General features: G+C 35.5%; 2 protein-coding genes and 1 long non-coding RNA gene across 3 annotated transcripts; 1 reads left to right on the top strand and 2 right to left on the bottom strand.

Annotated features, from left to right (window-relative positions):
* LOC129872105 (leucine--tRNA ligase, chloroplastic/mitochondrial) lies at positions 1-12,727 on the bottom strand. Its single transcript, XM_055946978.1, is given in 21 exon segments — positions 1-606; positions 995-1,126; positions 1,780-1,857; positions 1,979-2,156; positions 2,292-2,464; positions 2,591-2,692; positions 2,761-2,838; positions 3,259-3,340; positions 3,471-3,533; positions 4,212-4,291; positions 4,434-4,628; positions 4,790-5,051; positions 5,236-5,390; positions 5,476-5,542; positions 5,632-5,855; positions 5,980-6,084; positions 6,179-6,298; positions 7,374-7,430; positions 7,504-7,648; positions 12,158-12,564; positions 12,566-12,727. Coding segments are annotated over 21 exon segments (3,096 nt in total). The 5' UTR covers positions 12,713-12,727; the 3' UTR covers positions 1-360.
* Positions 12,728-13,162: 435 nt separating this feature from the next.
* On the top strand, positions 13,163-17,047 carry LOC129874784 (uncharacterized). The gene is made up of 2 exons (XR_008762957.1): positions 13,163-13,556; positions 16,644-17,047. It is a non-coding gene; the product is annotated as an uncharacterized LOC129874784 (long non-coding RNA).
* LOC129874783 (lysine-specific demethylase JMJ26) lies at positions 16,643-23,140 on the bottom strand. The gene is made up of 12 exons (XM_055950140.1): positions 22,888-23,140; positions 20,359-22,263; positions 20,163-20,260; positions 19,966-20,065; positions 19,751-19,883; positions 19,614-19,677; positions 18,826-19,528; positions 18,238-18,567; positions 17,325-17,700; positions 17,148-17,233; positions 16,945-17,064; positions 16,643-16,855 (listed from the first exon to the last, which is right to left on the bottom strand). The coding sequence occupies exons 2-12, from the start codon at positions 22,243-22,245 to the stop codon at positions 16,781-16,783; spliced, it is 3,972 nt and encodes a 1,323-aa protein (XP_055806115.1). The 5' UTR covers positions 22,246-22,263; positions 22,888-23,140; the 3' UTR covers positions 16,643-16,780.
* Between the last annotated feature and the right edge of the window lie 1,905 nt (positions 23,141-25,045).

Below are 25,045 nucleotides of genomic sequence, written 5' to 3'. Positions count from 1 at the left end.
TTTGTCTTTTAACCAAAATTCCTTGAAAAATGAAACAATGTTCATTGATGTTTCTGTGAAGAAACATGTGATATATAAATACAACAGCATATTTGTATAATGGTACAACAATGAACATAATTTATGCACAAAACTAGATTAAGCAATTCTACTGAATCCTCTCTCTCTTTCTATTTCTTCTACTATACAACATAGACTATTCCACTTACACTGCTGGAGAGCTTATTGTCCTCTTAACAATATTGTACATCAAATGAATTATGGTACAGGTGCCCATCGCTGCTTGCTACCCACAGTGTTATTAATCCGTCAACCCTTGTGAAACAACACAATATATAGGAACTCCAAGCATTGTTTAAACTATTTCTGAGCCACCTTGGCCTTTTTCGGCATGTCTATGACGATGTTCAGAATTTTTCCTTGGACGTAAATTCTCTTCCTAATAGATTTCCCATCCAAAAACTTGGACAGTTTTGTATCAAATGAAGCTAATCTAAAGGCCTCCTCTTCTGTGCATGTTTCTTCGACCTGTATGGTACCTCTAGTCTTTCCATTAATTTGGACTGGAAGGACTACATTACTCTCTTTTAAATATGCAGCATCAGCCTGTCGTGATAACCAAAAATCAGTACATGTTTCACCTAATTCAATGATTTTATGATATTCACGAGCTTCTAATAATCCATAAATTTAATTTGTCTCACGAGGCAACTATAAACAACAGTATATTTCCATATTTTTCAAAATTATCTGGGTTTTAGCCTGTCTATATCGAATATTTGCTGAAAATGGACTCCTACAGTTTTACAACAAATCTGAACAACTAAAATGCAGATAACAAGAAGCTATGCAGTAGGGTGTTTGTAACTCAGCTCCCTTTTCTTTAGCAATACTAAAGAGATTAGGGAAAACAAGTGATCCATTAGTCTTTCAGAAGGGCGGGATCGGGAAGAGGAATAGAGAGAGTAACAAGTAGGATCAAGAAAAAACTCACCTTAGGGAAGGGCTCATATGCCAAGGAATTTGAGTGTCCCAGACGAGACCAGAGCTCCTCTGCCATGTGAGGTGCATATGGTGAGAGCAGTAAAACAAATGCTTCAATAATTGATCTCGGAAGCTTCTCCCACTAAAGACATGACATCCCACGGATTAGTTAAAATGCTATCAGAAACACGTAACTTGCAATGAACTTAATATAGCTACATCACTCTTTGTTTCCCTTTTTTCATTATTTTTAAGCAGAAGAAATTAAGCGTCTAATTTTATCTCATTTCAATGAAGTCTTCCATAGAGATAGCCTCTTGCAGAAATGTAAGGTAAGACAACAGACCCAAGGGGGCCCAGCCCTTCCCCGACTCCGTGCGTAGCTGGACCCAGTGCATGGAATGCCCTTTTCCTGGGTGATGTCTACAAGCATTCAGTTGGAAACTTTAATTTATCAGGGAAGGAGAAGAGCTAGAGAAGCCCTCTTGGGAGTAGTTCACCAATTTTTTATTCTATTTGCCTAGAGGAAGATACTGAAATCTCTTCCCTTATGCAATTAACTCTTACATGCACATCAAATTTTTGGTGCTATTCCAACCTGCCCAAGTTGGATAACTTCAAAAATTTGACAAGATTGAAGTGATGACTTTTTCCTTCATTCCTAAACAATTGCTCAAGACTGACAAAAGTTTAGACAAAAAAAAATTGAAGTGTGGGTACTCTTTTTTTTCCTGATTTACTATTCTTTGAGCACTGAGGGGGAAATAAGGATAGTGTAAAATGAGAACAAGAAACCTTATATGCTGCATTAATAAACTCCATCATTGCAGAAATTCCAGTGTTGAACCGAGTTCCTTCAATTTCTTCAGTTACCTGTTATATTAAACCAACTCGCAAATCAATGACTGCTGTGTAATAATGGGAAGTGCACATCCCAACCAAATTCCATCCCAAAGGATACATGCCAGTCATACCCAATGAAAAGTAGTATTACCTTATCAATGCATCTGTGTAAAGAACGAAGTTGTTCAATCGAAGGTTTCTCATCAACTGTGACAGTTCCATCTGGATATGAACCAGTGGGCGAGGCTGAACCAACAACCAATCTCCAAGATCTTGCTAGGAAACGGTGAACACCATCAATACCACTTGTATTCCATGTTTTCGAGTCTCTATCAAAAATAATGAAAAGTTTGCATTACGCACTAGAAGATATGTTGTGCTGAACTTTGAAATGGTCTACATATATCACAATAAACAAAATTTGAGAAACAAAAGAAAAGATAAGAACAGACAGAAGAAGCTACCTTAATGGACCCATAAACATTTCATATAAGCGTAGAGAATCTGCACCATACTCCAAAACAACATCATCAGGGTTGATGACATTTCCCCTACTTTTACTCATCTTGTGAGCTCGGGCAATCAAGCGAATGTTGGGGTTGTCTTTCAAAACAAACAAGTCACCAGATTTCATGACCTACTCATCATCAAAATACAGTTTCAAACAGATGGCTTACATCTGACAACTAAAATTAACATAAAAAGATGCTAAAAGATTTTCTTAGGAAGCCAAGTAATTGAACATGATCAGTAAACAATGAACCTTTTCCTCAGGTATTCTTTCTTGTTTGTACTCAACCAGCTCATCAACAGAGTCTGCTGATATCAAGTTTCCTTCATCATCTTTGCATGCTGTATATTGAACCTGACAACTAGATCGTTATAGAATGCCAATAAAATAATGGACTTTCAAGACCAAGCAAATCCACTTACTTCACCAAGGATTATGCCCTGATTTATGACACACTTAAATGGTTCCTTTGTTGACACAACATCTATGTCATAGAGAACCTGCAACAATGAACCTAGTCATAATTTTTAACAGAAATGTTAGAGAAGAAATATAACTTGCTCTCGTAAATTGAATTGCTCTTCCAAAGGACATAAAAAGAAGAAGAGGGCATTCATCTTGCTTGTTAAGCCCTTTTTTGGTTTCTCTGTTCTCCACCTCATCTATTTTTCCACATATAGGCTCTGATTAGAAGAAGATTTATGTCACTTGGCTTGTCTAACAATGTACTGAAGTCAAATTTAGGTTAGCGAAGGATTCACCAGCCATAAAACAGGTGGATAAGGGAAGAAGAAGAAAGCCTTGCTCATTTGTATCAACTGCACTACTGACAACATCTGCAGTAGCTAAAGAAGGGCAGCCAAAGCTTGAAACTGAGAGTAATTCCTTTTATTTGTAATAAGTGCATTGAGAGTGCTAACCTTGTGCCAGAATCTGGCATAAAGTAAATGAAGAACAGCATGCTCAGCACCACCAACATACACGTCAACAGGGCCCCAGTACCTATAAGAAAAAAGAAGCCAATGGATGGCTAATACTTTGAAACACCAAGACTTTCCAAACTATTATGTATAACAAATGAAAGCCAGAAAAATATGGAAGCGCTAATTGTACAAAGAGAAAGCAAACTCACTGTTCTTGTGCCTTGTCAACCAATGCACTGGAGTTCTTTGGGTCCATAAATCTTAGATAGTACCTGTATATTAGGGAGGATGAGTCACATGGTTCAATTAAAAGTAGCAAGATACAGATTAGACATATAACACATCCATAGGAACCTTAAAGGCAAAGATGGTTTCTTCTTTACATTACAGGACTCAGAAGGGTGAAAGTTGCATTGGCCTTTAGAACTACACAGTAATAGTTTAAGTACTTAATCTTAAACTATTCAAAGATTCGTTCCTTTTCTCATTTTTACTTTCAATCCCATAGTAAGCAGCCAAATTTCGAGAGTCAACATCAGACACTCTCCTTTTCTAATAAGTGTTGGCCTTTTACTTCCATTACTACCGGTGACAAAATATGCGCCCAGTGCCACCCACTATGGATATCGAACAAGTAAATTCAGAGTTAGTACTTCCTATCTTCTTCCTTTTCTTTTTTTATTGGTAAGTTCAGAGTAAAATTCCGTCCTATCTGCTTTGCCTTAAAAATATTCTATGCTCTTGTCCATATTATCATACTATTTTCCCAAACACAAATATATAAAAAAAAAATCCCGTGTAGTTTTCTCCCTTTGGACAAATGACAACCATATACAACATTTAAAAACAAAACTAATAGTTATTTACAAAGTCTTTTTAGGTGTAGATCTTGAGAAAGAAATTAAACTTCCATAAACACCCAATTTTGAAGCAAATACATAGCAGATTACCAGCAAGAACCAGCCCACTGGGGCATGGTGTTTGTTTCTCGCCTAGCAGGTTTTCCAGATACAGGATCTTTGGTTATAACCTGACAAATTGTTCAGTCAAAATAGTGATGTCATTGTGTGGTAAGCTTATAGGGAAGAACAAAACGGAAAAAAGAGAAGTACCAAATGACAAGGAACCAATGTTTATCAAGTTGAAATCATCACTTATTAGGCAAAACCTACCCAAGAATCTGCTTTGGAAAGAGGTGGCTCCCCTGTCCCTGTGGGAGTGAAATCATCCAACTCAGGAAGGGTAAGGGGCAGCTCGGTTTCTGGAACTGAAATACCTTCTCCTGTGTCATCCAAAAAGATAACGGGAATAGGTTCCCCCCAATAGCGTTGCCGGGCAAAAAGCCAGTCCCTTAACTTGTAATTTACCTGAAGCAAGATAAATCTGGCAATAAGTAAGATCTTCTGAGCAGTACAAATGAAAATTGCTTCCTTCATACTTGACTTCATAATTCTGTTTAAGATCATCAAGTTTCCAAAAACTGATATACAAGCTTATGAGGTATCCTTCATAAATCAGAGGAAGTTACCTTTTTCTTCCCGTTTCCACTTTTCTCAAGCCATTGGATGACTCTTGAAGCAGCTTCTTTGCTAGGCAAACCATTAATGTCAAGCCCTGATTCTGAACATGATGAATTTATCATTGATCCTTCACCTGAATATGGTTTCTCAAAATTGCCACAATCGCTATCTGGTCTTACAACCCAAGAAATTGGGATAGTGTACTTCATAGCAAATTCAAAGTCACGTGTGTCATGGGCAGGCACAGCCATTATCGCTCCTGTCCCGTAGCTGCATCATAATTGTTACACTACTATAAAACCCCAGAAACTTTGTCAACATGAAGTTCATAAGAAAAATAAATACTTTGGTATTAGGTTCTCCTTCATTACTAGAGCATTAATGCAGTCATAGACTCATAGGACATATGTTGCTAGATGAATGTAGGACAAGAGGAGATAAGAAGGTAGACAACCTTCCCAAGACATAATCAGCAACCCAAATAGGAACAGCTTGTCCATTGGCTGGATTTTTTGCATAACAACCAGTAAAGACACCTGTTTTTTCCTTTTGAAGCTCAGTCCTCTCAAGGTCACTCTTTCTAAAAGCATGTTCTCTGTACTCCTCTACCTGTCTCACATCCATCATCTCTTAAAAGAACTAGAACGAGCAGCATTTTGAGATTAAGAAAAGATCAAGTGGAAGAAGAGCATACATGTTTACTTTGTGCTTCTGGTAAAAGTGATGACAGAAAGGGATGCTCAGGTGCAAGGACTAAATATCTGCACAGCAAAAAGAAGGACTAGCGACATGTGACGTGTAGTCTAAAAATGGGGCGTAAATGATTAGATGTCAAAAAAAAAATGCATACGTTGCACCAAAAATAGTGTCCGGCCTTGTTGTATAAACTGTTATTCTTTTCTCTTCTTCCTGACTGTTACCATTTATGACGACAAAATCCAATTCTGCTCCTTCTGACCTCCCAATCCAATTCCTCTGCATTTCCTTTACACTTTCAGGCCAGTCTAGGTCATCTAAATCCTCAAGAAGACGGTCAGCATAAGCAGTTATCCTCAGCATCCACTGTCGCATAGGCTGCTTGGCAATAAACAATGTACTGTAAAATCATGAAACCATCCAGGCCATGAAAATAAGGACTAGACATTGAGTTTTTGAAAATTTCCTACCTCAATATGTAACAGAGTATATGAAAGCCTACCTTTCTGATGACTGGATGCCCCCCTCTTTCACTTACACCATCAACTACTTCTTCATTTGCCAAGACAGTGCCAAGTGCTGGACACCAATTGACAGGCACTTCAGCCTAATATTGGATTCAAAGAACATTGATAAGTCGAAGAAGGTCATTTCAACCTACCACTGACAATAATAAAAATGAAATTCAGAAAACTTCAAACCTGATAAGCTAGTCCTCTCTTCAGAAGTTGAAGAAATATCCATTGAGTCCATTTGTAGTAATCAGGTTCTGTCGTAGAAATTTCACGATCCCAATCATAAGAGAAGCCTAAGGATTTAAGCTAGAAATCAATATATTAGCAAAGTGACATTTTTGAAGCACCATTCTATACTACGAAAGATAGCAAGAGATCAAAATCTCATTAAATAACTGAAATATGAAACATTCTTGTTAGGCATAATACATAAACATGCCTTTTAACTTGGCCTCAACTGGCATCTATGCCCTCCAACTTTGAATGCGCACAATTAGACACTTAAACTTGTACAAAATTGAAAAAGTAGACACAAACATCTTACGTGGCATAACATATAAGACGCCATGTAGGATGCAAATTGGCCACGTAGGACGCTACATAAGACGTGTGTGTCTACTTGTTCAATTTACACAAGTTTAAGTGTCACTTGTGCACAAGTTTAAATCTCACCCTTGCACATGCAAAGTTGGAGGGGATAGATGTCAGCTGAAGCGTAGTTAAAGGGCACATTTATCTATTACGCCCTCTTGTCACATAGATTAGCACATAAGCTCCAATAATGACAATTTAAATGCCCTAAGTTTTGCAGGGAAACCATCCTTTTCTTACTGGTATTTAGGGCATATGGCCATATAAATATCAGCTGAAATTGAACCAGCTAGTATGAGGAATTGGAGGAAAAGTAACAAAACTAACAGATGGTGGGGCATGACAGCAAACTCTTGGATGGAGAATTGCAAGATACTATTGTAGCTATCACTTTAGAAGACAGGGCCAAGTGACCAAGACCTGAATTCACGAATCATGGTTCACCTATATAGTTACTTAACTAGAGGACATTTTAATGTTTCTGATCTTCTTCAAAACCATGCACCTACTACAAAATCATGAAAAGGCTAAATTACCCTTTGGTGCTCTGCCAAATTAAAAACAGACAATTTGTGGATTTGCCAAGTCTCATTTAAACTGGAATATCACATACAAACATGAAAGTAGCTCAAAGTCTATGGTCACATAAATGAGCACTTGATTCTTGAACTAGGAATGCAAATAAAAACTTAGGATTTTGATCTCATGGCTAGAAATTGAGAGCTCTCTGAAAGGATTAGCAGCCTCAAAGTAAACACTGAAGATAGTCATCAAAACAAAAGAAAGTTACCTGCGAGCGGAAACGACTAATATTCCTCAAAGTTGTGATTTTTGGATGTGTGCCTGTCTGTCAAAGGGAAGGGAAATAAATTAGATACCTGCAAATATTAAATTGAAAACAGTGACTTATGCAAACTTACATCAATAGCGTATTGCTCAGCAGGTAAACCAAATGCATCCCATCCCATTGGATGCAATACGTTGAAACCTTGCATGCGTTTAAATCTAGCAAGGATATCTGTCGCAGTATATCCAAGTGGATGTCCAACATGCAAACCAGCTCCACTGCAAGGATAATAAAGCACCAAAGCAAAATTTAGTAGGTACGATTACAGATCCTCATGCAAAGGGAACATTTTGTCCAATCTCAATGGGCGAATATTTCAAGTCCAGAACCTCACTGACTAAAAATTGTAATTCCTAAGAACAGAAGGACAATTTCCATAGCTCACAATCCATCTGCTACCAAAGCCCTTTTTCTCCCATGTCTTTCATAGAAATTCCAAGTTGAGATGGTCATAGGCCTCTATGTCTAGCTCGTATAATATTCATGGCCTCCTGTTTTTCTCCCTTGTATCCACACATTCATTTGCTATCAAAATGGCATACATAATCTGTCTGCCCCCATATTATATTGTCCACGCTCTAGATGTTCAGTCTTGAGCATCATGCGAGGAGGGAGGAGAGGCTTTAAGAGTTTCACATTGGTTGTGGCCTGTGGGATGGGTAATTGCTCTTCTTGTATGATTTTGGGCAATCCTCACCTCATGAACTAGTTTTTGGGTTGAGTTACGCCCAACATCCATTTCTTCACAATAATATTTCGAAGTATTTGGAAAAACCACAATCCAAGAAATAGTTGTTTCACTATCCAATGACAGTACTTATATTTTTCAGAAGAGTACATTTTTGTCAATATGTGCAATTTATTCATTTGTGTACATTCTTCTAGATATTCAAAATTTATTTTCAAAAAAATATTTGGTCTTATTTGGTTCTTAAAATTGATCAAATTGGACGTAAGTCAGGACGCTTGCATTGTTCGGAGGAGTGTCTTCGAGTTGTTTATGCTTGTTTATACACATTAATTTTGGGGAGCTATTGTTTACTTCGTAGATTTATTAGACATAAGTTGTGCTTCCGAACAGGATGGTGGTTAAATTAGGTTCTTGCATTTTTTCCCCTGTACTCCTCATGCTTACACGAGTGATTTGATACTTGATAAAGAAGCCCCTTGGAAGCGGTAAATGAGATAAGTTTTGTCAAAAAAAAAATTGTCAAAATAAATGAGATAAGATATACATCTTCGTTATACTATTTGGATCTTTAAGCTTGTAAAGTTATTTCTTTTCCGGTGTCGATCCTCCGACTGGGTTGGTTTGATACTATAGCAGTATATAGGTTTTTTGAATTAGGTAAGTTTTGTATTCACACAAAAAACTCATTAAAAACTGATGAGGTAGTCTTTACATAACCCCCAAGGGGTAACATCAAAACAGAATCTACTTTCAATCTTAGAAGACTAAGACATCTCATCTTGATCTTCTGGATTTTGCTAGCTTTCCCTTCATAGCATCTCTCATTTCTCTCCTTCCATAATTTCCACCAGATGCAGGCTCGGATACTCTTCCACCCGTCTTCATATGATCCTTGCAGCCCTATTTCTTGCCAATGAGCCAGTGCCTCAAAATTGGTCCTGGGCCTTGTCCAGTTCACCCTAAGTATACATAAGAACATGTTTCACAGATCTGTAGTTGTTTCGCAGTGCAGAAATAGGTGATCATTTACCTCAGCCTCTTGTCCTACATGTAAAACCTTGAGCATATTTGTATACCTCTTCTCTGTAAGACTTCATGGGTCAAACAGGCTCTTCTAATCACCAATCACTTAAAACATGACACTTTCTATGGTATCTTCACCTTCCAGATTAATTTCCAAGGCCATACAGTTGTCAAAGAGTGGTTTGTGTTTCTATCCTAATAACAGGATACTGTGAAAAAAACCTTGGTTCACCACAGAGGCTACTTCCACTTTACCTCATACATCTTCATTCCTAAGTTCACACATCCATCTAAGCATCCTCATCTCTGGTACCTTCATCTTCTGAACTTACAATTTTTTGACTAACCAACACTCCATCCCATACAGTTGGGCTGGTCTGACAACCACTATATCAAACTTACCTTTAAGTCTCAGTGACACATTCTTATCACATAGGACACTAGATGTGAGCCTCCATTTCAATTATCTCTTTCCAATACAATATGCGACATCCTTGTTGATTTCCCCATCTCCTTGAATTATAGAACCAAGATACTTAAAGCTTTCTTGGGGATGACTTGTGTATCAATTCTCACTTCCTCATCTACCTCATGTTATGTGACACTGAACTTGTACTCTATGTACTCTACTCTAGTCCTGCTCATCTTGAAGCTTTAGACTCTAGGGTCTGTCTCCGTATCTCTAGTCTATTATTAACTCAGTTGCGTATCTCGTCGATCAATACTATGTCGTTTGCAAATAGCATACACCATGGTACTTCCTCTTGAATATGACATGTCAATTCATCCATCACCAAGACAAAGAAACAGGGTTGAGGGTTGATCTCTAGTGCAGACCCACCTCGACTGAAAAGTGTTCTTAGTATTTTCCCACTGTCCTCGAGGGTATTGTCTCTATTGTACATGTCATTAATCACTTTAATATATGTCGTAGGTATACTTCTAGACTCCAAGCATATCCATAAAACCTCCCTCAGAACTCTATGGTATGCCTTTTTCTAGGTCGATGAGCACCATATGTAAGTCTTTTTTCTTCTCCATGTACTGCTCCAACAATCTTCTTAAAAGGTGAACGGTTTTCGTTGTCGATAGCCCCAACATGAATCCAAATTGGTTCTCAGAAATAAATATATTCCTCTGCATTCCCATCTCGACCACCCTCTCTCAAACTTTCAAAGTATTGCTTAGTAGTTTGATACTCATACAGTTTTGGCAATTTTGAATATCAGCCAAACTTTTATAATGCGGCTTAGTATTTTGATACCCCTATAGTTGTTGCAATTTTGAGAATCACATTTGTTCTTGTACAATGAGATCATTATACTTTATCTCCATTTCTTGGGCATCTCATTTGTCCAAAAAAATGACATGAAACAACCAAGTTAGCCACTCCAAACCCACTTTGTTGCGCTCTTTCACAATTCCACGAGAAACCCATATGGCTTGGCCACTCTTCCTCCTCTCATATTAAGAATTGCCCCCTTCTCAAATTTAATATACCTACAATACCCAAAGTTTTGACGACCTCTAGAGTTCTCTAAATCACCCAGCAAAATATTCATGTCTTTCCCTTCATTTAAGAGTTCATTGAAGTACGTCTGCATCTTCATTTAATGTGGGCCTCTTCCACCAGTACATTGTCATCCTTATTTTTAAAACACCTCATTTGGTCAAGGTCGAGACTCTCTCTCTCACCTCAGCGAGCCTATACAATTTCTTTACCCCACTTTTGTCCTCTGGATCTCCACACAAGTATTCAAATGTTGTCATTTTAGCCGTTGTAACCATCATCCGTGCTTCTTCTTTACAGTCTTATACCTCTCCTTATTAGTCCTCTTTGCATCTTCATTCTTTCTCTCCACCAACTTCATGTAAGCAACTTTATTGGCTTCCACTTTCCCTTGGACCTCTCCATCACATCCCAGACCCATTCATGACCCCAAAAGTTACCCCTTCAAGACTCCTAACACCTCTCCGCTGCCTCCCTAATATAATTAGTTGTCCTAATCCACATATTATTCTCGACCTCCTACTCTCCCAAGCCTCCCTAACCATTAACTTCTCCCCCCACTCCGTAATTCTTTCCTTAGTCAAGCCCCCTTCCCCCACTTGATCCTTGGTTGGCCATACAAAGTTCTCTTTTTCCTCTTCCTTTTAATATCCAGATCCATGACCAAGAGCTTATGTTGGATTGTGAGGTTCTCACTCGGAATAACCTTGCAGTCCTTACATAAACCTCTATAACTCTTCCTAAGAAGTAGATAATCGATTTGAGTCTTTGTAGCCGTACTAAACCACCCTCATTCTACATGAAAAACAAATTGTGTCTAATAATCCTGTAAATCTTAGAGCTTTACAATTTTCAAGTAACAAACTTACTGAACACATGGTGTACAATAAAAAGGCAAGAGTCGGGACCAATGTAAATTCAAGTTGAAACTAAACCATATTCTAACTAATATCACCTATATAGATCTTTTCTTTCATGGTGTGGTGTCTTTCATTAGGTTTGCATGGATTCCAAGATATTGTAGGTGTATCGAGACAACTCTCTTCCATGCGATTTTTGGTTCTTTTTTAACACCATAGTTTCACACCTACAGATCGATACTTCTGGAGGTCAACGTAGGAAAGTTACAAACCATTTTAAGCGATCTTCTCTGATTATATCCTCAATGTGTTTAGTAGCACATTCTATCCATCTTAATATTTTCATCCATGTAACACTCATCTTGTGGATATGATGGACTTTAACGGCTCAACATTCACTCACATACAACATTCTATTGAACACACCTTTCATTTGGTAGGCATCCTTCTATCACATAACACATCAGTAACACTTGTCCATTTCAAGGTATAGCAAACACATTATTACCAGTAGGTTGATTTCTTCTCATTAAAACTCAATAGATTATAGACCTTCCTTCTCGTTAAAAAAGACACTCCATAGTCGATCCTTGGCACAGAGCAATTTAAAGTTGAAAGAGTGGGAGGGGAAAAAAGTATGTACCTTGGATATGGGAACATATCAAGAACATAGAATTTGGGCTTGGAAGTATCAATCTCATCAGGGGTTCGAAATGTCTTATTCTCATCCCAATAATGTTGCCATTTTGGTTCAATTTCATGAAACGGATAAGCCATTTTGACCTTCTCCTTCCCATCAATTGCTTTTATTATCTCAGTCACGGTGTTTTTGCTAGTAGTTTTTGTACAATTGGAGACTCGGAAGCGCTCATGATTACAAAATTGGCGGCGGAGTGTAGGGCGGTGGTGGGCAGGGAGTATAAACGTAGGGAGGAGGAGAGGAGGACGAGGGAGGAGTTGAGGAGGCAAGTGGTGGTGCGTGGAAGTATGGAGTTGTGTGAGCATTGCTATGGGGGAGAGGAGTGAAGGAGTTGAGTGGTTGGACAAATTTTGAAGGTGGCAATTTCCTCAGATGAAGAAGAAGATTGGATAATGTAATCATGGGCTTGGGCTTGGGCTTGGGCTTGGCAGGAAAAACAAGTGATGGGTGTTTACTTCTCTTCATAGAGTTTTGATCATAGGAATGTCTCAGGGTCATTTGCACTTTTGCCCCTCTTTTGTGTGTATATTTAATTTTTATTTCTTGAGATAAATAATTTTCTCAATGAATATAAAGTTATATTTTTGAATCATAATATTCTATAAATTATAAATTTTAAATAAAGTAAAAAAAATATTTGAAGGCTATGCAAAGCCTACATTTTTAGGGTTGGTTATTAAGGTCTTGTTTGATCATAAAAAATTTTATTTTATTTTAAAAAGTCAGAATTTAATCAATTATTTTTACAATTTACCCTAATTTTTTTATTTTTAGAAAAAATATCTCATTTATAATATAATTCATAATTTTAGAAAAAATAAATTGACATTTTAAGTATTTATTACAAAAAATATTAATCAATAACACAACATTAATTCTAACTTTGAAAATTTTGAATATCAAACTCTACCAAATCTTAAATTTAAAGCTCTAAAAAGCATCCTTCATAAATTGTTTCTTGTTCCTCAAGAATAAGGGCAAGCAAGTCATTTTACTATGTTTATCAAACCCTACTATTGCACTACCTTTTTACCATATATATATATATATATAAGGGGATCACTTGCTTGGGCTTGTGATTAATTATTATGGAGGAAAGAGAGAGGGTCTTGTAAGTAGGGTTTTGAAGCAACTTTTTCTTGGCAAAGAGTGTATAAAGATGGATCTAGAATTTGAAGTTAATTTGTGCTATTTATTGAATTGATGTGGGTTGGGGTTGTTAGATCTATTTCTTTGCATAAGAAGTATTAATTGGGAGATTTGATTAAAGTTGAAGACAAAAAGGATTAAAAGATCAAGGGAACATGGGTTTGGAAGAATTGGAAGGGCTTATTCTTTTGTGGTAAGTTCTTTGTGTTAGTACCATTTGGATATGTTGTAATTTGACTTGCTCTTTGCAAGATTTGCATTGGGTTTTGAGATTGTTTGTTAATTGGCTATATAACTTTGATTTCCAAAACACAATTGTGTAATATGGGTATAGTTCTCCTAGAATTTGCATCTTTACTAATATTTTTGTTGTTTGGATTTGAATTAGAAACGCATTTAGATGCTTCTATATTGTTGAAAAGTTGCTCTCGTCGCTTTCCAACCACTTGCTTGGGTGGTAAAGTTATTGGAGATATTTCACAAATAGGATAGGTACTTGAATTGATAGACAAGACTTGTCGTGGGGTGGGTGTTTGGACCGTTCGGATTGCATATGAAAATTTTAATTTACGAATTGAAGATATTACAATTCGAATAAGCTCATATTGGATTGGATTTTGTATGTTTGATTTTAGATTAATCGATTTTGATATTTTGGATTTGGCTTTTAAGCCTTTAAGTTTATCCATAACAATTAATAAAGGCTTTTAAGCCTTTAAGCCTTTATATAATTAATAAGGATTGAGGTCATCCTGACGATCATGTCGTGTAATTTCATATTGAACTTAATAATATAATGAGGTCATAAGATATTAATTTATTGGACCTTTAAAAAATTAGACTTGTTAGTATTACCCATATATGACATGGGTAGCGTTGAATATCAATCGCATCCAAGGATTTGACCTAGTGGCCAATGAAGTATGCTGAGAATCACGAGGGGGTCTCAGGTTCAAATTCTAACGGAGAATTTTTTTAGTTAATTTCTTCTCACATGTCCTAATCTTGTTGGGCAAAGTTCCTTGAAACCTATTGCTGGTGGGAGATGACAAATATCTTAAGGAATTAATCGTTCCACTTTGTCCTCTTTAACAAGTGATAGTCAGATCAATTATGTTATATAAAGTGGAGTGATGTCTGGTCAAGAACTCGAACATCTAAAAATGAGTAGTGAAAATGAGGATATTTAGATAAATATATGTCCATACTAGTAGAGAAAGGATCAGGAGTGTATTAGTAGAGAAAGAATCAGGAAAAAGGTGATTTATGACAAGGTGGAAGTGGTCTCTGCAAATAGACATATCTATTTGGCTAAGGAATGAGAAATCTTTATGAGTGAAGTGACATTAAGATCGTTTAGACATGTGAAGAGCAGATGCATAAATGCTCCAATCAAGAGGTGTGGGGAATTGGCTATAGTGAGTATTAGGAAAAATAGAGGCAGACTAAAATAGATTTGGAGTGAGGTGACATACAGATATGACGCACATGCAGCTTATTAAAAACATGACTCTAGATAAAGAGATATGATGGTTGAGAATTAGGATAGAAGGTTAGTAGATAGTTGAGTGTTGTTTACTTCCCGTATCAGTTTTGTTATTGTTACTCTCCTACTATTTTATTCTTGATTTTAGTTACATATTGTTTCCTTTGCTTTAGTTATTATGTATTTTGCTATTGTTGCTTATTTTTTTCTCAATTGTATTCGGTATGGCTTCTTCACTATTGTATTTGTTTTACTTATTTTTTGAATATGCTTTATTTGAGTTGAGAGTCTATTGAGTCAACCTTTTTACCTTCATAAAATTGCATACTTAATCTTTCTCAAAAATATCATTTATAAAATTATATCAAGTATATTGGTGTTGTTGTTGCGTATACTTCTTAGTAATTAGTATTAGTGCACTAAATTGATTTTCAAGAATTATCAATTTTAGAGCGACAATTTCATTGATAATTCAAACTTTGTAGATGAGTGGTAGTTTAGTTTGAAAGCAAGTTATGTTAGGATTAGTTGTGATGGAAGTAGTTATTTTGGTATTATTCTTAGTGAATGTTTGATTTGTTATACTAAAAATAATATAAATTGCATAATTTCTAAGAATAAGTTGTTTGTTTACATATTCTTTATATAAAGAGTTTGAGGGGATATTTTTGTTATTTTAATTATTTTTTAATGACACAAGTTATCCTATACTTTGTAACCACACAGGGAATTAAAAGGTACTATAAATTTATCCCAAATTTGTTTCTTTTTATCCATCACGCCAAAGGTGTCCTCTCTATTTTTGGATAAAATAATTAATCTCTTCGTCTCTTTTTAGTTATCATGATAAGGTTTGACATAATTTTTTAAAAAAATTAATAGAAATGTTGTTTGATTAATATATTCCTTATTAATTATTAATTATTTAATTTTTATTTATATATGTGCCTCTTAATGTTAGAAAAACTAATTCTAAGGGTAAAGTTGAAAAAAAATAATTAATTCTCTTTTGATTATTTAAATTGACAACTATTTTGGAACAAGTATTTCTAGTATACATGACAACTAAAAAGGGGTGGTGGGAATAGAATTTAGTTTAGTTTCAAAACCCTGAATACATCTTAATCTAATAGTCGTCGAATTCATAACTTTTATGAACAATTTTAACTTGTAATGTTAATCTAGTACATGGGGCATTTATTGTTGTTATTTCAATAATGATGATTTAATATGTGACTCAATATAACCGCAATACAACTAGAGCGTTTTTGCCTAATTTAAGTGTCTATAAGCAAAGGCAATATGCAAATAAGAATTCACTCGTATCGGTATTTATTCTAATTTAATAAATGCATGACATGACTGTACATAAGCTTTTAGCACTTAATCACGACTATTAATATAACATACAATTTTGCCACATCAAATCCCTTAATCAAAATAAAACATATTTGATTTGGTATAATCACCCCATGCGAATTATTTACTACTAATCAAATTCTAAATCCCTGTTAGGAAACCTATTGCTGCTAATCTGTTGAGATGCTTGGTTCCACGCCCCATTGTTTTATATCAGTACTTAAAATCTAACATGTACTAGTAATTCACAATTCCTAAAAGAGTAAAATACCTTGAGCACTACTATAGAAAGTATTTGCATGAAATTTCACATTATATTCCATTATGTAATTAAATGCAAAGGTTACCAGTTTCTGTATCGGAGAAGCTGCCTTTATTGCGGGAAAAATATGATATATAAAAAAAAATGTCCCTTTAACATTTACTTTTCTACAGGCAACAATGGTGAAGAGGGCCTAAGCTGCAAGAAATGTGTGTCAAAATTGTCCTTGGCCTAACAGCTAAAAGAACACCCAAGGACAATAGCAGCAGCAATACTAACTGCTACTGCTGCTAAAGAACGTACTGCTATTTCAATAAACTATGTATGTGAGCTGCTCCAAATCTGTGACAACTTGGTTGATTGCATGAATGACCATCTTCTTAATCTGTTCCACCAGAGGACGAAACAAGTCAGTAAGATATGGAGACTAGGCTTAATGTAGCCAGATTAAAATAAAGCATTTTGATATGGTACCTCTAGTTTGTCTTCTCTGGCCTTGTGGCCTGTCGGCAATGTCCTGAACTCAGCTGTGAGGCGGAGGCATTCTTGAATGTTTTCAGGAGAAACAAAATCAGCAGCAACTTTGGTACACGACTGGAAAGTTGAAAACAGTTGATTGGTTACTTGATGAACTTGATCATCTGGATTTTCATGGAAAATATAAGTATAATTCTTACCTTGAGATTACGCACTTGGTGAGGGCATCCTGCTGGAATGAAAACTGCCTCTCCAAGTCTTTGCTCGAATGTCCAAGGTTCAACCCCTAAAATAGTAAGCATCCACATTATGAGTTTATTAAATAAAATGTGATCCTTGTTCTTAAGGAAAGATAATGAACAAGGTAAATTACGAACCGAATTCTTCCTTCAGTTTTCTCTTGTGCTCCAAAGTTAAGTAGAAGGTTTGGTCATGGATTGGGTGAAAAACCTGATCAATGGGACTACAGAAAAAGTGCCTAAATTCTTTTGCGTGCTTTAAAAGATACTCACTCAACTTGGGTACGTCCTCCCTTCTGAATATGTCCCACAAGGCACCTCCAGTTGTCTCTGAATCATCAGATGTTTTCTCCTCCCTTATGATATCACTAGACATCTTCATAGGATATTCATCGCCATCACGTTTGAGGCGCTCTCTTTCATCTTGAGCTCTGTGCCTCTGTTTCAGTATTTCAATTGCAGAGTGCTGCTCATCAGTTACAGCCATCTCTGCTGTGTGTGTCAAAATATTTATCTGAGCAATTCAAATTTCGAAAACATTAGCTTGTCAAAAAATAAACACGAAAAAGTAACAGTTGCAAGCTTAGCATGCAATGCATCAAGGACTGAATACAGAACTGGGAAAAGCAATAAAACTACAACCAAGGTGAGATTTAACATAAAACTAGATTGTAGCATATGGATTAGTTTTACCTGAAATGTGACAAATTGTCAAACTTATTGTATAGGACTAGCCATGAGGTGTATGAGCCTCACTAAACAACCTAAGGCAGATGAGATTAGATGAATGTGGTTCTATATTTTGGAATAAAATGTCAGTTTTCTCCCATTTTGGAATTTTCATACAATTGAGATACCTTCTTGCCAATGTCCTTGTCAATTTGGTTCTAGCTTTTGGATGCGATCTAAGGTAATATCCTCCAAATTGTGATTTCAAGTATTAGCCAGGGCTATTTACAAGTTAACACATATATTGAGGGGGTGACATTGACATGAGGATAAAGTGAAGAAGTCAAATGAATGAACTACAATAGTCCCGTTGAAATCATACCGCATCTGACATATCACAGTGGAGCTTTGTCACCGAATCCCCTCTTCCAAGTTCCTTGGTGACACCATACGCAATGTATGTCTTTGGACCCAAATCAGGTTTTAAGACTCCTGACGGTAATTTAACAGCAAGATTCAGAATCCCTATCCTTGGATCTGTGTACTCTTGGAACGGTAATGCACTGATGAACTCATCACAGTGCCGAGGCAAGAGATTCTCAAACTTGTCAGATGGTGGCCAATCTTTAAGTTTGAGCATTTCAGGCCAAAGGTTTTCATACCGTCTGCCTTCTGTATACCCTTTAAAAAACTTTCGAGTATTGATCTGAACCTGCAAAAGTTTTATGTAATTTGATGCTTAGCACAATGGCAGATAGTCATATTTTAATGACACCATGAAGCTATTCAAGAAGCAACTGCTTTAATACGAAGAAAAAGCTTTCTTTAACAAAAGGATACTAGAAGCAAAAAACTCATTAGGAAACATGCTTACTACCAAATGAATGGGGTGTGGGAGGATGAATAAGTGGAATGTGGTAAGTACTAAGCTTGTGAACAAGGTAGAAAATGCAGAGGAATGAGAAAGAACCTGACAATCAGCCAGGCAGTCGATAGCTTTCACTTCCGACATACTTGTAAGGATCTTTGAATCAGTACTCTCACATAATGCACGCCACATAACCATTGGTTCCCAGCTTAAACCACTTGTATGCTCAAGAACATCTTGTACAATCACTGGTTCACCCTTGGCCCAGTGTCTACGAAAGTGTAAAAGTGCATCATCCTTCATAGCGTCCTTTGCAGTAATGGAATACAAGAAGTTATCATTGGAATTAACTCTTGAATCCTCTCTGTGTAACAGTTCAGGGTCATCCGTACTACAAATCGACTGGGAAATCATCTGGGAATAATCGCATTGAATCAGAATCCTTTCTGCTTTTGCTTCCAAGGTTGATATCCAGTTTTTTGGTAGCAGATGCTTGAGCTCTAATACACAATTTCCACATCCATTCACTTCGACAGGAGCACACATGATATTACCATCATAAGTAGCAACCCAAGTAATTGGTTTGTTCTGGTCCTGTGGAATTTCCATACTATCAAAACTTTCAGGCAGTGGATCTCCACCGTGCATGTAATCATAACCTATATTTGAATATTGGAAAACTGCTTTTTTACTATTTCCTGGAAACTTTCCTTCCCGAAGCTCTTGGCAGCAACTTATACATAGCTCATATGAGCAATCTGGGCAGCTTCGATGGAGATCGACTATTGAAGTTGAACAGTTGTTGCTGCTCCAAGGCCAAGAAATCAATAAGCATAAAACCTCCAAATATAAGGTCTAGTTGAAAGAGAAAACGAGAGAAGATATATTACCAGTAAACTCGCTCATCAATGTGAAAAACTGATTGTTTAATTTCAACTGAAGATGAAGATACCCCTGTGATAAAAACTGTTATCAATGAAAATATTCATTGAATTCAATGTCTTGTTTTTAAAACTCAGATGCATACCACGAATAGAAGACTCCGTCTCTATCTCCTGAATTTGTTCCTGATGAATTTCTTTCAGAAAGGGAAGGAGCGTGAAAATCAAATAGTGCAAATGCTCAATCTTTTTACGATCAGTGAGATCCCTTCTGGATGTCTTCAGGGAAAGAAATATTTAACAGTAATTAGAAAACAGAAGCAACAAGCTCATTTTGTTTGATTAAAAGGAAAAGGCCAACCTTAAGCATGCCACTTGAGTGTAAGCACAAGTTGCAGTTACATTTTCCACGACAATATGGGCAAAGCTCTGAGACTTCCTCTTCTTCCAATTCAGGATACCTGCTCACCAAAAATAAATAGCAGGAAGCTTAAAATGACGTTAAAATTCCATTTGACACAAAGAGAATCTCTAAGCATTTACACATTAGAGGTTTACCATTCCCTGATGCACTTGATACAGTAAAATTTCTCTTTACACTTCGTACAAGGAACAACAGTTCTTCTATCACTTCTTCTACATTGATGACAATTTACCTGCATAGGATTAAATAAATAAGTATCATCCTCTGAAAGAATAAGTAAGAAAAAAAGAAATGCCAGTTAAAGTGAAAGATGAATACAAAGAGCTTGACCTTCACGTTTTTAGATCTATCTATTTCATTTCTCAAAATTGTCGAACCAGAAGACGATGAGGAGGAAGGCAATGAACTACAAGCAGATAACTTCCCTGAATTATTTATTATATCTCTTAGACTATCTTTTGGTTTTGACTCATCTGAAACTTCACTTCTCTGGCTTCTTGTGTTAATTGGTGTATGAAGCCCATCACTAATTGGCAAAACCTCATACTCAGTATCATCTTCCCACTCATCAACATGGTCATTATGATCATATCTCTTGACTGATGCAGCAGCACGTCTTACTGATGTCCTTTTATTCTCTGCATCTTTTACATGAATTCCCTGCTTCTTTATTCCATCCTTGGACAAACTTGACTTTTCCTTGCACACATTCCACTTGTCTTCGTTTTCATCCACTTTATCCATTGTACTATCTTCTTGAGGACTCTTCTTCTGGCTTGACGTTCCTAGACATTGTTCTCCATTTAATTTAGCAGACACCCAGGAAGCCAACGAACTACAAACAGGTAACTTCCCTGATTTTTTAATTATATCTTTCGGACTATTTTCTTGTTTCAACTCAGGTGAAACATCACTTCCCTGGCTTCTAGCGCTACTTGGTGTATGATGTCCATCACTTAGTGGGAAAACCTCATACTCATCAGTATCATCTTCCCACTCACCAACATAGTAATCATTACTGTATCTCTTGAATGATGCAGTAGCACGTCGTACAGATGTCCTTCTGTTCACTGCATCGTTTTCATGAATTCCCTGCTTCATTTTTCCATCCTTGGACAAACTTGGATTTTCCTTGCACACACTCCACTCTTCTTCACTTTCATCCGCCTCCATTGTACTCTCTCCTTGAGGAATCTTCTTCTTTCGTGGCGTTCCTAGACATTGTCCTCTATTTAATATAGCAGGCACCCGTCTTTTATTCTCTAAACCTAGAATTTCACGAGTCCCTGGCATTTTCTTTCCAACCTTGGATAAACTTGGTTTTTTCTTGCACACGCCCCCCTTTTCTTCACTTCCAAATTCCACCTTGTTCATTGTATTATCTCCTTTATGAGTCATCTTCTTGCTTGAAGTTCCTGGACGTTGTTCTAGATTTACTTTATCAGGCATCCTTTTTGTCTGCAAATTTCCTCTCAGAAGAACGCTTTTTGTGGACGTAGATAGTTTGAGCCTGTCCCTGCACTGGGAAGGCTCGTGTTTCTCTTCATCATTCCCTTTATTTCTCATAGGTCCATTTCTAAGAACTTTTCCCTTGGTGGAAGTTCTCAAAAGCTTCTCTGAATTTCTTAAATTATTCAATGCTTCCTTTAGTGGCATCTGAAAGTTTGTTAGGGATCCTGGAAAATACTCTTCATCCCCTTCCGCTTCCTCTTCCATTTCACTCTCCTCTTCTTCATCATCACTCACCAATTCATCCCAAATTCTAGCACTTAATTCCTTCTCTGCTGAACGATGATACCCCTTGGAGGTGACTCTGTTGTGTGAACCTTCAGATTCCTTTACAGTCATTGTTTGCTTAGCTACCGTCTTGGTTCTCAGATGTGATTTAATCATGTTCCTCTTTGCCTTTTCCGCTGTTTTTGTTTTCTCTGCCAATCCACCTGATAAAAGTGCATCCTCCTTCCTGATTGCGACGTTTGCGTTCTCTGACACAGTTCTTTTGCCACAGGGGGCGCCAGGCTCAGAACAAAGCCTTGGTCTCTTATTAGGTAACTCTGTAACGTTGAGCATCGATGCTGCATTGTCCTTTTCAAGTTCTTCATCATCGCGCTTTAGGATAAACTTTCTCTTCCTAAAAACCTTAGAGTGATTTCTCATTCTTGGTGTGTCTTGATTCTGACTGCTCAATGGCCCTTGTTTTGCAACTAACATTGCCATCTTCTACTCCCAACACAACTGAAAAATGGAACTTAATAAGAAAAAGTACATATATTTCATAGTTATACTAATTTTAAATCTGAATCTTCAGGATATATGGCAGTGCCACAATTTTATAAACAAATGATGAATCTTAAATGCAAAAACCTATCAATCAAACATCAGCAAGCAGATTAAAGTTTTAATGCAAAAACATTAGACACTAAAATGTAATTATATCAAACTAAACATCATCTAATCTACTGTTTTAACTCATTTAAAAGCTACAGAAAAAAAAAACAGATTAATGAATATTATTTCCAGCAAAAATCGGAGTGAGACAAAGTCAATATAACCGGGTCAACAGTCATCGCTCAAACCAATTCACAATAAATAATTTTTTAAAAAAAAATAAAAAAATAATACCAACAGATGAAATTCTGAATCAATTCCTAATTCATGTATCAATTTATCGGCATTTCAATCTTAAAGGAACAATCATTCAATCCTTAGAATCTATCCCAAATTCATTCAAATTCCCAATACTCATACGAAAATTTACAAGAAAAACATACAAAAATGAAAAAGAAAATAAACAGAAATTGATTGGAACCCAAGATCATATACATCAAAAAGGTAATGGAAAATTCGAATTGAACTCACCTGATCAATGGATCAGTTGAAACAGCTCCGATTGAATTCCCAGAATTCTAATTCATCATCATGCGGTGAATTTCAAGAATTGAAATTAAGAAGAAAATCAATGGAGTCGAGAGAAGGAAAGAAATTCAGATGTTTTGATTTAAGGGAAAAGGGAGATTTTGAGAAGAAAGGCGCAACAAAACCATGTAGAGGGAAACAAAACAGTGGGTGATACTGTCCTACTTTTTTTTTTCTTCTTATTAGGACTTGGATTGTGTAGCAGTAAATCTTTGGGTCTATATGGGAAATTGTGAATTTTTAATAATTGTCCTAATTTGTCTATAATTCATTCACACTAAATTTTAATATACGTCCATTTCAACCTCAATGCATTATCCGTTCACTTTTATTTATTTACTATATGTATATATTAAAGTAGGTTTTTATTTTTACTTAAAAGAAAAATAATGTATTTTTCATGTTTTATCTTAATTAGCATTAATTCCTTGATCAAAAATATTTTTCAAATTTATTAAGACTATACATCAATTAATTTATTATAATAAAATATACACTTCATTTTTTTTTAGAGTGTGTAAAGTTTATTGTAGAAAAATAAAAATGAATGAAAAGAGTACATAAACTTTGGGGGGAAAAAAGCTAATTAAAACTTTGGTCGAAATTGTTGATTTACAGTATTTAAATATTCCGTAAGAATGTTTAGATTTTTACGAAGAGAAGTAAAATGATCCTGACAAAGCTTAGTATTATATTAAATAAAACCATCATAAGTATTTTACTTTTTATGAATGAAATTCATATGCAAACTTTTTTTAAAAAAATAATCTATTCATATATTTATAACATCTCACACTGCGTCGTGCTAAATTTTGCAGAATAACTGCTTTCAGGAGTCTTTGGACAATATGAGATTACCCTATTTGTATTTACCACATTTTAGCACAATGCAGTTAAATGTTAAAAATAAAAATAAAAATTGATTCAAGTTTATCTAGTATAAAACGGAACAAATATTTTATATTATAATTTATTCTATTTTCAATTCAGTAAACATTTATCAAGAAAATATATTCACTGAATAATTTTATTAATATTTAATTCGCATATTAATAAATTATATTTTAAGTGATACTTTTTGGATTTAAAAGAAAAATAGAGCAGAATTCGTTTGTATTTTCTGTAAAATGAAACAAAGAAGGGTGTTATATCTTAAAGGGAAATAATAACGAGACCTCATAAACTGTGTACCATGTGAATACCTTTAATGTAGTAATTTTAATTAATGGATTAGAATTTTGACCAATTAATGTGACATCGTTTGTGATTGCTTAGAATTTAACATGCCAATATAATGTCTTAATCTGATCGGGGTACTTTAAATAGTAGCTTAATTAAAAGAGTAATAGAGCAATCATTAAGTCAAAGTGTAGTTGAATGAATTGATCATTAAAAAAAAGAGTAAAATTTGTATTAAGAAAAAATGAGATGTCATGAAAATTATGGTTAGAAGAAAATAAGCCATTATTATATTAAAAATAAAGTTTGCTTAATTTATTTACGGAAAGATATTTAATGATTCTTGTGTTTTAGTATATCTATTTTATGGAGATTTTATTTTTAATAAATATAGTAGATTTTATTTTTTTAATCAAGGAGCGGATTTATCTAGGTCTCTAAACATAAGGCTTACTAATTAAGCAAAGAAAATAACACTAATATTTAGTAGAATATTAAAATATTATTACAAGAAGTACAATACGTTTTACTTGTACTTTCTGTTAGTGATCTCAAATGATTGAGGAACGGGTTTATCTAAGTCTCTAAACATAACCTAATTAAGCAGAGAAAATAATACTAATATTTAGCAGAATATTAGTATAATTTATAGAAACTAGAAAGTGCAATATGATGTAATTATGTTACTAGATTTTTTTAAAAATAAATAATGTTTTTAATGATTTATTTGGTGTTCAAGCAATTGATATATCAACGTAATAATATTTAAAAATTAAAATTGTGTTTGATAATGAATCAAAAAAATGAAGTTGAATTTCAAAATTTTGCAAAACATTGTAACCAAACATGATTTTGAAATCCAATGGTCAAACAGTCGCTTTTTGTTATTGTTTTACCTATTCAACATTCGAAGTTTATTTAA

The sequence above is a fragment of the Solanum dulcamara genome, chromosome 11, assembly GCF_947179165.1.
Source record: "Solanum dulcamara chromosome 11, daSolDulc1.2, whole genome shotgun sequence".
NCBI classification, from domain to species: domain Eukaryota; kingdom Viridiplantae; phylum Streptophyta; class Magnoliopsida; order Solanales; family Solanaceae; genus Solanum; species Solanum dulcamara.
This window is presented reverse-complemented; position numbering and strand designations above follow the sequence as displayed.